This window comes from Belonocnema kinseyi, chromosome 2 (assembly GCF_010883055.1).
Source record: "Belonocnema kinseyi isolate 2016_QV_RU_SX_M_011 chromosome 2, B_treatae_v1, whole genome shotgun sequence".
NCBI lineage: Eukaryota > Metazoa > Arthropoda > Insecta > Hymenoptera > Cynipidae > Belonocnema > Belonocnema kinseyi.
In genome coordinates, this window is record NC_046658.1 from 83,007,977 (window position 1) to 83,023,478 (window position 15,502).

Consider the following 15,502-nt stretch of genomic DNA (forward strand, 5'->3'; position numbering starts at 1 on the left):
TACCAATTTTTCAGATTTTTTTCCTAAGTTTATATAGTAGAAATTAAATTTTTTATGGACAACTAAGAAGAGAAAAAAAATCTGGATGCTCTAAAAATTATAAATAATTTTCTTTCGGCACAGAAAAACTTCCTTATATTAAAAATATACGTTTTACCTGTCTGATCTTCTAGATTTTTAAAGTACATTTTGAACATAAGAAAAGTTTTCTATGCTGAAAAAAAATTATTTATAACTTTTAGAGCTTCTAGTTTTCATTTTCGGGTGTCCTTAAAAAATTTAATTTGTACTATATAAACTCAAATAAAAAATCTGTACAAAAAACAAGATATTCGATTCATTTTAAATCTTATGCACGTTTTAAGGGACCCAAAAGAAAACTTTTTATTGCTACGGCGTTTTTATCTTATAGATTTTTTTTCGATCCACCCTACTACATACCTATTAGTGCAAAACAAAACGTACATCATACAATCTCTGTTTTCAGAATTTTAATTAACATTAATTTTTCTATTTAATTTTTTTAAAGTAAAAAATGCTTTTCACAAAACAACAGTTTTTTGGAGATTATTTATTTTATCACGGTACAAAACCACGACATTGCAATCGAAAATATTTCGAAGTTTCGCATTTTTTAAACTTTAACAACAATTTAATGACATTTTTTTAATCCAATAATATTTTCCATTGATATAATCAAAATGAGCTCAATGCTTGTGTTTAATGAAGTTTCAAAACAGAAATAGTTGAAAATGAACTAAGTTATCGAAATTGAAGCTAATTTAATTTTAATTTTCAATGAAAGAATTAAATTTTCCACATAATTCTTTTTTTTAACCAAATTACTGAATTTTCAACCAAATTTTTAACACAAAAAATGTGAATTTTCAATCCGAAACGAAGACTGTTCTGTCCAAACTTTGAATACGTGAATTTTGACCGAAATAGTTGATATCTCAGCCAAACACTGAAATTTGCTACCTAAAAATGAATTTTCAACAAATTAGTCGAAGTTTATAATAGAAAATTCTAAACTTTAATCAAAAAAGTTTTAATTTTAAACAAAAAATTAAATAGTTGATATTTCAACTAAAAAAAACATTCAGCAAAATTGTTAAATTTGCAACCAGAGTGGAATTTTAACAAAACAATTAAATGTTCAACAATATAATTGAGTTTTTAACAAAATTACTGAATTGTCAACCAAATTTTTAACACAAAAAATGTGAATTTTCATTCCAAAAGGAAGACTTTTCTGCCCAAACTTTAAATACATGAATTTTGACCGAAATAGTTGAAATCTCAACCAAACACTGAAATTTGCTACCTAAAAATGAATTTTCAATAAAGTAGTCGAAGTTTACAATACAAAATTCTAAATTTTAATTTAAAAAAAGTTATAATTTGAAACAAAAAATTAAATATTTGATATTTCAACTAAAAAAACATTCAGCAAAATTGTTAAATTTGCAACCAGAGTGGAACTTTAACAAAACAATTAGATTTTCAACAATATAATTGAATTTTTAACTAAATAATTGAATTTTCAACATACAAAGACGAATTCTCAGACAAAACGACGAATTTTCGAATAAGAAGATTAATTTGGTACTAAAAAAAGACGAATTTCCAACAAAATACATGAATTTTCAAATAGAAATAGTTGAATTTTCTACTAAAAAATATAAATTTTCAGTTAAACCCAATTTTTCAAAAAAAAAAGTTTAATTTAAACCAAAGAGAAACGTTTTAAACTAGACTGATGAATCTGCAACCATTAAAATGATTTTTTAACACAGTAAGTCAACTTTTAACCAAAAAAATATCAATTTTCAACTAAGAAGACGAATTTTCTACTTGCAAATATTAATTTTCTACCAAAAGGAGAAATTTTCAATAAACAACTTAAGTTTCAACGAAAAACGTGTTTTTCAATTAAATTAATAAAACTTTAAACAAAAAAATAATAATTTTTAACAAATTAGTTTGAATTTCAAACCAAAAGTTAAATTTTCTAATAAAAAAAGTCGGATTTTCGAAAACAAAAAAGTTTTCAATCAAGAAATAAAAAAAATTTGATCTAAAATATTGAATGTCAATATGAGTTTTCAAAAAAAAATGGAATCTTCAACCAAACAGTTGCAGTTTTAACAAAAAAAAAGAGTAAATTTAAAACAAAAAGATTAGTTTTTTACCAATCATGGCAAATTTTTAACTAAAAAATAAATAGTCAACGAAGTAGTCGGAGTTTATAATAAAAAATTCTAAACTTTAATATAAAACAAGTTTAATTTTCAACAAAAAGATGAATTTTCAACCAAAAATTAAATAGTTGATATTTCAACCAAAAAAAAAAACATTCAGAAAAATTGTTAAATTTTCAAGCAGAGTGGAATTTTAACAAAGCAATTCAATGTTCAGCAATATAATTCAATTTTTAACCAAATAATTGAATTTTCAACATATAAAGACGAATTATCAACCAAAACGATGAATTTTAGAACAAGAAGATGAATTTTGTACTAAAAAAAAGTTAAATTTCCAACAAAATACATGAATTTTCAAATATAAATAGTTGAATTTTCTACTAAAAAATATACATTTTCATTCAAAAGCAATTTTCAACAAAATAGTTTAATTTAAACCAAAGAGATACATTTTCATCTAAAATGATGAATCTGCAACCATTAAAATTAATTTTTAACACAGTAAGTCAACTTTTGACCAAAAAAATACCAATTTTCAACCAAGATTATGAATTTTCTACTTGCAAATATTAATTTGCTACCAAAAGGAAAAATTTTCAATAAACAATTGAAGTTTTAACAAGAAGTTAATTTTCAATTAAATTAATAAACCTTCAAAGAAAAAAAATAATAATTTTTAACCAATTAGTTTGACTTTCAAAACAGAAGTTAAATTTTCTAACCAAAAAATCGGATTTTCAAAAAATGAAGAATTTCTAATCAAGAAATAAACATAATTTCGAATGTCAATATGAGTTTTCAACAAAAAAAATGGATTCTTAAACCAAACAGTTGCAGTTTTAAACAAAAAAAGAGGACATTTCAAACAAAAAGATTAGTTTTCTACCAAAAAAGACGAATTTTTAAATAAAAAAGATGAATTTTCAACCAAAAATTGAAAATGTACTATTCCGGTAGAAAATTAATTTTTAATTCAATTTCAACAAAATATTTCAATTTTCAACCCAGAGGTGAACCTTCGCAAACTTCGTTTTCCAAATTCCCTAACTTTTTCCTTGACCAATTTTTCATTTTTTATGACCATCAATATTCAAGGACCACAATTTCAATCTTGTATTCTTTTCAACATATAATCTTTTATAAACGGAGCAAAGCAATTTCAAATAAAAATTTTTTAAATTGCAAATTTATTACTCTTGACAGTTATTCTCTGAATTTTGCAAGATTTTTTTTTAATCCCTTCGCTTTTTTATGGTACCCAGGATTTCAACCAATTCTAATCAATAAAAACTTATTAGACGCGTAAACTGAAAATATTGTTCTAATATAACAAGCAAAAAATTATTAGATTTAAAGAAATTTGATTAAATTGATTTTAAAGTGTAACAAAATCGGAAATAAATGAAAAACTTTGAAATATTTTCGATTGTAGTTTCTTGACTTTTCGTCGTGATAAAATGAACAATCTTATGTTGTTTTTTCTTCTTTTAAACACATTTAAAAATAAGAATGGAAAATATAGAATCATAAATTATAATACACATCAGGGTGGTCCAAAAATGCATGGCAAATTTTTTTTGCATGTTAGAGGGCAACTACCCCCCCGCCCCTCCCGTTTTATTCCAAATCCAAAAAAGAAATTACGTCATTTTTTTCATTTTAACAGGTGCCTGTTTTGACTTACAGTTTTCCATGTAAAATGCATGGGGAAAAATCAATTTTTTTAGTTTCTAGAATAATTTTTTAGGGTTTGAAAAAATGTGACGAGTACCTGAAAACTACCCTTAAAATCAAAAATTTCTATTCTTCATGAATTCGACCTTTGGACACTGTATTCTCGTCTTTTTTGCTTAAAATTATTCATATTGGTCTAGTGGAATATTTATTATCATTGGTTAAGTAATTTTCAATTATTTAAACAAATCAAATTTATTAAAATTTTTTTTTTCGAAAATTCGTTTTTTCCTCTAACAATTATTACTGTTAGTCTAGTGGAATATTTATTAACATTGATTCATAAATATTTTATTATTTAATCAAATGGAATTTGTTTAAACCATTTTAAAAAATTTTTGTCCTTAAAAATTATTACTATTGGTCTATTGGAATATTTATGAACATTAGTTCATTATTTTTTAATTATTTAAACAAATGGAATTCATTTAAATAATTTTTGTATTAACAATTATTATTTCTTCAGTGGAATATTTATCAAAATTGTTCGATTAATTTTAATTTAAAAAAAAAATTGTATAAAAATGATGACTTAAATAATACTGATAAATAAATTGTTATTAAATTAATTATAAATAAGTAATTAATTGTTGCTGATAAATAATCCACTAGACCAACAGTAATAATTTTTATTTTTAAAAAATTCGAAACAAAATTATTTTTCACAAATTCCATTTTTTCAAACAATTAAAAATTAATAAGATAATGTTATCAAATATTCCACTAGACTAATAATAATATTTTTAAGTGGGAAAAAATACAAATTTTCGAGAGAAAAAAACTATTTAAACAAATTCCATTTGTTTAAATAATTAAAAAATAATTAATAAATGATAATAATAAGTATTCCACTAGACCCATATTAATAATTTTAAGTAAAAAAAGACCAGAATACAGTGCTCAAATGTCGTTTTCATGAAGAATTGAATTTTTTGTTTTAAGGGTAGTTTTCAGGTACACGTGGGGGTGTGTTAGGGGCGTCAATCACATATGCCTGATACATGAAATTCTTCGTAAGATAATTCTCAACAGGCCCCCATACTTTCCCGTCACATTTTTTCAGACCCTAAAAAATTATTTGTCAAAGCCGACACCTGTTAAAATAAAAAAATAAAAAATAGGGAATTTCTTTTTTCGGATTTAGAATGAAATTGAGGGGATTGTTGCCCTCTAAAAAAAGCGTTCCTGACCCACCCTAATACACATGGACCCGCTGAAAAACGGTTTAGCAGTCATTTTCCGTTCAGCAGAGAACAAGTGTAAAAACCTATTTTTTTCTTTAAAGGAATACAAATTCCAGGATACCAGATACCCTAATTAAACAGAATTTAAATATAAAAATACCGCAACTCTTTTTAGCTGACGGGTTAAATAAAAAGATTTTCAGAAATAAAATTCCAAAAACTTTCTCTCTTTTAGTAAAAATGGAAATGCACGTTTATTGTATGACGATAGAAATGACATCGCACGTAAATAAAAGTCTGAATTAAAAAGTAACCATGCAACTGTCGGTACTTTTGAGACTGATGAATTATTCTATATAATAGAAATACATAGTGATAATAAAATAAGTAATATATAATCGTAATTAAGATCAAATAGAAATTAATTCTGTATTATAATTCTCTTAAATCAAACATTTTGCAGGATTACATTTCCAAAAGGAGGCCTATCACTCTCACTCTTCACTCAATCCTTGAATGTATTTTATATTTTTATCACTTACAGATATTGTTAACATTAACAATTCTATGTGGAAGCATATATGGCTGATTGACTTAAAACTAACATTTCCATAGGTCTTTGTAGTCTGCACTTTAGAAGTGTTTTCTTTACAATAATTCTGTATTTTCTTACGCTAAACTTTAATCCAGATTAAAAACACATTCCCATCATTTCCGCAGATCATTAATTCTCAATCAGCGTAAATCATCCAAAATCGAAAGTACTTTTCGCTATGTAGTTATAAGAATTATTTAACTTAATGTAAAAAACATAAGTCTTTTTTATGAAAATACATATGGATCTTGCAATCAAAAGATGTCAATTGTTCTCCCTCCTATATAATGAAAATCTGAATTTTCTGGGTAAAGAATTTATCAGAATTAAAATAAATCTGTGTAATTGAATTTGTTGCAACTCATTCTCCTACGAATATATTACTCTCATATTTTCAATTTTTTTAACTTTGTGTAAAGAGGAAAATAATAGCAAGGATCACAGTGCAAAGGGAGCTAAAAAATGAGAAATAGGGTAATTTTTCCCGAAAACATAGAGAATAAGGAAAAGATTTAACATTAATTTTTACATGTTGAAAAGAAGAAAAAACTTTTTATCAGAACTATCGTATTTTTAAGTAATATTAAGTGATTTTTTTATTACTTCTGCCGTTAAAGAATCTATTTTTATAAATTGGATATAACTAGAAGGAGACAAGAGTCGGGGTTTTTTTTAATCTAATAAATTCAATTCTAAGAGTCAACTGGATGACTATTAATTTGTAGAAACATTATTTCCCAATAGGGATTTATTAAATTCTCATGTTGAATCCAGCAGTAAAAATTGATGAAAATTTAATTGTTGAAAACTCAATGTTCAATTTTCTTTAATTTTCTTCGATTTTTCTTCACCTTCCAAAAATAGAATTTTCAACATTTTAAAATTCAACTATCATTTGTCTTCGACTTTCAAGGGTTAATGATTCATTTTTAAATTCTCTTCAATTTTCCACAGATGAAAATTAAATTTTCAATTTTCTGCAATTTTTTACAATTTAAAATTTAGTTTTCATTTACCCTCAATTTTCAGTAGTTAAAAATTAAAAACTAAAGAAAATTTACTTTAATTAACAAACATTTCGCTCCATAAAATTTTTTTTGATAAATGATGATTTTTTCGAAAACTGGGCGTCATTGGCAAATAATGTTTTCACAAAATAATAGTCATCCAATGGGTACTTAGTTCGGAATTTTAATATATTTTTTTTAATCTCAGCCTTTGAATATTCATCAGTAAAAAATTCAATTACCAATTTTTTTAAACTTTTAACAGCTGGAAATTAAATTTGCTTTAATTTTTAAGTTGAAAAATAAATTGTCAATTTTCTCCTATTTTCAACAGTTGAAAATTAAAATTTCCAATTTCTTCAATTTTTTAAAGTTAAAAATTAATTTTTCTTTAATCCCCAGCAATTAAATTTTCATCTGTTGAAATTTCAATTTACAATTTTCTTCAATTTCCATAAGTTAAAAATTAAATTTTTCCAATTTTCAAAAGTGGAAAATCAAATTTTCATATTGCATCAAATTTCATCAGTTGTAATTTTCAGTTGTTGAAAATGCAGATATCAACTTCCTTCAATTTTCAACAGTTTAAAATTCAATTCTCTCCAATTTTCAAAAGTTAAATTTTCTCAAATTTTCAACAGATGAAAATTTTTATTTAAATTTTCAACAGTTCAAAATGAATTCTGATTATTAACAATTTCATTTTCATCTGTTGAAAATTTCATTAACAATTTTCTTCAATTTTCAACAGTTTAAAATTAAATAAAAAGTTATCTTGCATTTTCAAGAGATAAAAATTCAATTTTCTCCAATTTTCAACAATTGAATTTTCATCTATTAAAAATTCAATTACTAATTTTCTTATACTTTTAACAGTTGGAAATTAAATTTTCTTCAATTTTTAAGTTGAAAATTAAGTTGTTAATTTTCTCCTATTTTCAACAGTTGAAAATTAAAATTTCCATTTTCTTTAATTTTTAAAAGTTAAAAATTAATTTTCCTTCATTCCTCAACAATTGAATTTTCATCTGTTGAAAATTCAATTAACAATTTTCATAATTTCCATAAGTTAAAAATGAAATTTTTCCCATTTTCAATAGTAGAAAATGAAATTTTCATATTGCAGCAAATTTCATCAGTTGAATTTTGATCTGTTGAAAATTCAATGATCAATTTCCTTCAATTTTCAACGGTTTAAAATTAAATTATCTCCAATTTTCAACAATTAAATTTTCATTTAATGAAAATGCAATCCACAATTTTCTTCAATTTTCTACAGGTGAAAATGAAATTTTCAATTTTCTTCAGTTGTCAACATTTAAAAAAATATTTCTTCAATTTTCGATGGTTAACAATACAATTATATTATTTTGTTAAATTTACAACAACTGAATTTTTAACTATTGATGATTAAAGAAAAGTTTTAACTAACGGAAATTTAATTACTAAAAAATTTAATTTTTATCTGTGAAAAAAGATCCCTCCCCTTCGCTACGCTGGGAATCGAACCCAGGTCTTCCAAATTTCCTATATTTTAATTAATAAACATTTCGCTTCATACACAATTTATAATAAAATTCCATTTTTTGAAAAACCGGCTATAATTGGCAAAAAATAATTTGGCAAATTAACAGTCACCCACTGAATTCTCAGTAAAGAATTTATAAGATTAAAAAAAAACTCAACTCTGATCAGTTCCTTGTTAGATCATTGAAAATCCATTCACGAAATAAACAATTTCGACAAAATATAAAACTTTGGTGAATAAACCATTTTTGAATCTTTAAAATAGTTCTTATAATCAAAAATATTTTCGTTTTTATAAAATACCACCATTACTAATAAGTTCATGCTACTTTCTCGTCAAGAAAGAAAAACATTTTAGTTTGAATTCGTTCAAGTAAACATTTGAAAATTGTTTATTAGTCAGATTTAAAAATAACATTTGACGCGCAAGAGCCATTCCAATCCGAAATTTCCTGAGTGATTCAAATATTATATTTGAAAATGTAATATATTTAAAGAATAGGGACAGAAGGGGAAAATTTTTCAAAAAATTGGAAACGCAGGGGAATAGAAAAAATACTGTGATCCCTGTAACTGCAAAAGAAAACAACTTGAATATGCAGATTTGTCGCATTTCAGGTAACGTGATTGTGCATATGATCAAATTTAAATTTTAAGCTTCTTTTTTTGTGCTACGCAATTGTTGAATAGTATTTACAAAGAAAAAGCTTTAAGAACTCCCATTAATTATTTTTGTGCTGAAATTTTCGTTTTCTGATTTTAGAATAGCATAAAACTTAAGCCATAGTTTTAGAGAAACACTTGACAATTTCAAAAAAGCACATTAGGTTTTACTTTCAAACCTATCTTTCTCAAATTTCGGAAGAAATTATTTTTGTCATCTATTCGAAATTTAAATATGTAATACCTATTCATAATATTGAAGCAGATAAGATATCACATTCAGATTCAAATGCAAAATTCAAAAAATGTACTTATGTTCTCCGAGATTCGGAAAATCTTCCTAATAACTAAATGCATCATTACCTGGCAAGTCTATCATAGATTTGATTATTCTAACTCTAAATATTTTACAAAACACTCGAATATTTCCTCCAGACAAATCCTTCTTTGGTAGAAAATATTCAAGTTGCAATTGATACATTGTAGTAATTAATTCCTTATGACTTAATATTGCTTTTCTATGAATTAAAACACAGTTTTCAACAAGTCCAGTTAACCTGAAGCTTAAAATTAGTTTATTTCTTCCAGAGAAGGATTTATTTATGTAATTTTTATCATATAATGGGCCATAGGTCCATAAAGATGAGAGTATTTTTTCTCGCCCTATTAATAAATATTATTCTGCCGAAATATCTCACTAATACCCAAATTTCTTACTCAGATGACGCACACACTCGTGTCAATATCCTATTTAAATTATTTTCTAAATATATAATTCCCCACTAAAAACATATTTTAATCAAAAATATTCATCAAAGAGAACTCTATGCTTCTTGTTTTAAACAGGGGGTCTACTCAAAACCTGGAAAAAAATTTCCTAACAATTCCAGATTTTTCCAGATATCTGAAGATTTCTCCATGTATAATTTTTTATAATACGGAGCAATTAGAGTATTTCGCATTTTTTAGAACAATCGACTCGGAATATGTATACAATTTCGCGAGTTTATTATAATTAATGTTCTTCAGTCCTTTTGAATACCTAAATGTGTAAAAACAGTTAATTTGTTCACAGAAGTTAATAATTAAAAAAAAATTGTTTTATTCTTTATATACTTAAAATTAAATTCACAATTTTAAATTATTAATATTTTGAATGATAGGTACTTTCCAATTGAGTAAAAATTCTCTTAAAGCAGGCGAATTAAGCAGATTTTTCACGAAGAAAAAACATATTCTTTGAAATGAAATTGATGTAAATTCTATTCTAAATTCAATTAAAATCGCTTCAAAATCTTAACATTTCGAGTAGAAATATTAAATTTTAAAAAGTATAGATGAATTTTCTACCGAATTTTTCTACCAATTTGCAACAGAAAATTGAATAGTTCAATTACCAGGTTACAAAAGGACAATTTTTCAGCATAAAATAAAAACAAATTTTCAATGAAATTTAACTTTTCAACGAAACTGATAAATTTTCAGCTAAAATAATAAATCCTTAACAGAAGGAGTTGAATTTTTAAACAAAGAGATGAGTTTTTAACTCAAATGTTGAATTTTCAATAGAAAAAGTGAATTTTTAAGAAAATAGTTCATTTTTCAACCAATATGTGAATTTTCAATCAAAAGAATTACTTCTTAACGACAAATGTAGTAGTTGATATATAAAACAGAAAGACTTTAATTAAAATAAAAAAAGTTGAATTCAGCAATACATAAATATTCAACCAAATAGTTGAATTTTCAGCTAAAATAATTAATCTTTGAATAAACTAGTTGTATTTTCTACCAAAATAGTTGCATTTTAATCGAAGATAATAAACTTTAAACAAAAATGATGAATTTACAACTAAAAAGCTAAATCTTTAGTAACATTTTCATTTAAAAAATTAATTTTCAACCAAAAAAAATAATAATTTCCAACCAAAGAGATGAATTTTAAATTTAAATGATGAATCTAAAAAAAAACGAATTTTGAACAAAAGAGTTCAAGTTTCAACCAGGTAGTTGAATTTTGTTGTCAAAAAGGTGAGCTCTGTACAAGAAATGTAATTCAAAATAAAAAAACAGTTTAATTCAACCAAAAGGCATGAATTTTCAACTAAAATTATTTTTCAGTCAAAAGAGAGAAAAATACCAACCAAACTGTTGAATTGTGGGGCAAAAAGATTAATTTTGAACTAAAAAGATTACAAACTAAAAAAAATCTATATTTTTTCAACCAGATTGTTGAATTTTGTACACAAACACAAAAATAGATAAATTTGAAACTAAAAACAGAATAGTTAGATTTTCTGTTAAAAAAATTGATTTCCAACAAAAAAAAATCGAATTTTCAGCTACCTTTCAATTAATTCTTACTTTGAAAAAAAACGCCTGGCATTTCCAGGTCGTTCTTGTCATATACAGTTTCCCTAACAAATTCTAGGGTTTTCAGATTTCCCAGATGAGTAGAGACACTGTTAAAAAACTGGAAAAATCAATTTCAAAAGGCTACCCGAATACTTTTTTCACTTCCGAATATCGTGCAACGATAATATCTATACAAACGCCTAAGATATAAAAAAAAATAAAAGAACAATTAGAACAGTGATTTATCTAACAATTCTGAAAATCGACACCCCTCGAATCTCAAACGGTTCATCTCATTCATTCTTTACAATTATAATATAAACATTCTTACGATAGATCTATAATTCTAGATAATCTACTCGTTTGTAGCGGCAAAAAATGATAAAGAAGAGAAAATAGTCGATAACAAAACTTAAAGATTCGTTAATCTAATAGATTTTTTTATCTCGATACTTAGTACGCGTCAAAAGTAGACTTATTGAATTTATCTCAGCATAGATAATAGGATTCCTAGAAAAAAATCAACCCTTCCATGTTCCGATATAAGTTTTACAGTTGGGGCAAAAGTGATGGACGCTCAAGAAGGCGCTCATGCAGTATGGCAGACATGAACAGAGGCAACATCTGTAATCAGAAATAAAACAATAGTAGATAGGTAAATAATCGAAAAGTTTGAATTATTTAATTTTGAATTGAAGCGAAAAATTATTTGCAAGATTAGGAAGTACGCTCTCATTGTATATTTATAATTATTTGTACTGCATTATTATTATTCGCTATGAGACAAAAACTTGAACAAATATATACCAAAAACAAAATTCTTATTTTGCTGATTTTTTCGCACTCTTATTTAAAAATATTTATTAAAATATTATTTAATAATATTTATTTTAAAATATTATTTTTTAATCTATTTTTAATTTTACTATAATATCTACAGAAGGAGACTGGAATTTAATATTATTTTAAAGATTTTACGGGTTTTAATAAATTAAAAAATGTTATGGGATGGCAAAGAATTTATCAAAATTTCTAAGGATTTAAAAGACTTTAAGGCATTTTTCATAATTCCAAGAGACTTCAAAAATTCCAAAGGATATTTATGAGATTTAAATCAATATAAAACATTTCTTTTCAAAAAACAATAATTCCATGTGGGTTTAAAGAATATCCTTGAATTTCGGAAGATTTAACAAGATTTCATATCGAATTTATAAGATTTTAGGATATTTAAAAATATTTTGTAAGTTTTTGGAAAATTTAGGACATTTTTCAATATTTCAAAGGATTTAAAAGGAATTTCAGGCTATAAGATTTTCAAATAATTCAATAATTTTCAGGTTGTTCAGAGGTCTCAATAAGGTATTTAGGGTGACCGTTTTAATGAAAGAAAAAATTACCGGTCATTTTGCGACCAATGGAATACAAAATTTTTTAAGATATATAATTTAAGGCAATTTTAAGCTAGAAACATAAAAAATTGAACAATGACATTTTTTATAAACACTTCCTAAATTAAAAGTTAAATTTTTTTATATTAAATAGCATATATATATATTACATTTTTACAAACTTATTCTAGTAACCTTCTTTTAAAATAATTTGAATTTTTTATCAAATTTGTTTTAGCTTTTTAAATTCTACCTAATTAAAAAAATTTCCTTAAAATCTTCCACATTCATTTTTGATAATTTTGTAAATCTTTCTAAATCTTTTTAAATATTCACTAAAAATTAACTTTACAAATTAAAAAATCATTTTTAATTTTCCTGGGAAATGTGTTTTATTCTTCTAAAGGCTTTAAAGAATCATAGGTGTTCAATGGTTATTTATAGGTCCAAATTCCATAATGGGACTTCGAAATTAAATTTTTTTAAATAGAACAGTTAAAATTGTAACGTTCAAAGTTTAGTTTTTAATATTTAACTTATAATTACTGATTTGAAATGAACAATCAAACCTTTCTAAATATTAAGTAATTGTTATTTTTCTTAATAAAATTTTTTTAAAATTAAATGGTTTAAAAATGGAATATTTTATTTAATACAAGCTTTTAATTGTGTATATATTACTTTAAAGTTATTTTAAAATTAAAAATAGCTTATGAAATTTCAATCGGACGACTACATTTTTAAATAATTGAAAAATTTATATTCACAGTTGAGCAACTCAAAATATTTTTTATCCAATTTCCGATTTCAAATTCTTTTAATGTTTCATTGTTTAAGCCTTTTAAACTGCATTGAAAAATGCTTTAAATTAAAATTTACGCTAAAAAATTAAAATTTAAAATGGAAAATCTTAAAAGCAAAAGATTTTTTAAATACGCATGCTAAACTGAATGATATCATTGAAAAAAATAATAACATAAAATAAAAGTAGATATAAAAATAATAATAAAGTTGGACAGATTTTGTTTTCAAAAAATTTGTAAAATTTTAACGATTTTCCCAGATTCTCAAAGAACATCATAGGACTTCAAATATTTCATGGAACTTACGGTATTTTTTCATATTTTATTGAAGTTAATAGAATTTATTCATAACGATTAAGGGATTTCAAGCATTTGAAGAGATTTTCAAATATTAGTTTGTTAAAATCTCTTTCATTATAATCCAAGTATGTGAAAAATGTTTTCAATTTAAGGCAATAATTTCAAGTTTTTATGATACCTAATACATTCAGAATTTTTCGTACATTTAATAAATAAACATTAATTAATTCCACTCAAAATCTACAATTTTGTATTATTCGTTATTCATAAAATTTAATAATAGTTATAACATTCTTGTTCATATTCTCGAAAAAAAAACGATCCATTTCCCTTAAAGATGCTTTGAAAATCAGATTAAAAAACAAAAGACTTATTGATTGAAACTATTAGAAAATTTATTAAAAATTAGATTCCTATAATATATAAGTCCTAATGAATGAATTATTTGCAAATATACAATTTTTTAAATCCAGAACTTTTAATTGTAACTCTTGAAAATTGTAAAATTGTTAAATGCTGAACATTAAAATTTAATATTTCTCGTTTAAAACATTAACGATTAAAAATAGTAAAATGGTTGTTGCTCAAATAAAAAATTCTGCGTATTTGATGATACACATTTGAAATTTCACAAATTTGGAAGATTGAAAATTAAAAACTCCTGATTTTTTATCTTCCAAATCATCATAATTTAAGAATTGTTATTTATACATCTTTCACAATTCAGAGTTTTCAATTGTAGATATTCGAAATTAAGGGCTTCAAATCGTAAATACTGAAAATTCAAAATTTTCTCAATGTAATTGAACCGCTGGCGACCAAAAGGGGACACGGCCGGATTCAGCCTGAGAAGTATTGTCCTGAGTGTCAATTTTAAAAATCTTTCTAGTTTCAATTTTAAAGACTGATACTTGTAGAGAATTTCAAGGCGCATCTTTTTTTCCTCTTGCAAAAATTTATAGGTTTTGTAGTTTTTGAGATAATTGGTAAAGAGTGGATTTTTTGCAAACGAAAAATTCCAATCTTTTTTCACTTCAACTCCCGCTAATTTAGCCAATTTTCATCATTTCCCGATTTCCCCAATACAAAGTACGTGTTTAAGTCTTCTGAAACTATCTAAGAAAGAAAAACGAGAATATTGTTTTAAACAAAAAAATTATTAATTTTTTCTTTTTGAGGCAATGCATAAATCATGAATTTTAACCTTCAAGCGCCTCGTTTAGAGAACGAATTTTAGGCTACGGAAAGCTTTCAATGAGAAAGTTGTTCATTAAGATTCAAAAAAGTTCTCTGGAAAGTTTTAGATCAATTGGATTAATAGTTCAAAAATTATGAATGTTTTAAAATCCAAGCGGTAATCTTGACGCTGCCCAAAAACGTGCCTGGCCGGCTACGTACGCGCTGCAGCGAACGACGTGAAGGTCAAGTCAATCTTACCGAAACAAATACACACCAGTAACTTTTTTTGTCATCTTCTATGAAATTGTTCGATCAAATGAGCGCCTTCAGCGCGTGAAATTCGATCGAAATTATATGAGAGCCTCGTTCGAAAATATTATACTGTTAACCATGTAGTTATCTCTAAGTTCCAGCTAGAGTGCACAATATTTTAGAGAATAAAATAAAAGAAAACAAAACACCTCGGGCCCCAGCACCGCATGTACGGGCCTGAGCCCCTTCTCCATCATATTTTTAGAGGTAGGTAAACTGACTTACCTAGTGAAAGAAAAAGTTGT

General features: G+C 24.8%; 1 protein-coding gene across 1 annotated transcript in view; it reads right to left on the reverse strand.

Annotated features, from left to right (window-relative positions):
- Nucleotides 1-11,196: 11,196 nt before the first annotated feature.
- LOC117168056 (lipopolysaccharide-induced tumor necrosis factor-alpha factor-like) overlaps nucleotides 11,197-15,502 on the reverse strand; it is a 30,572-nt gene continuing 26,266 nt past the window's right edge. Inside the window, exon 4 of the mRNA XM_033353405.1 lies at nucleotides 11,197-11,896. Coding sequence (XP_033209296.1) covers nucleotides 11,794-11,896 — 103 coding nt within the window. The 3' untranslated portion in view covers nucleotides 11,197-11,793. The remainder of the gene's footprint in view (nucleotides 11,897-15,502) is intronic.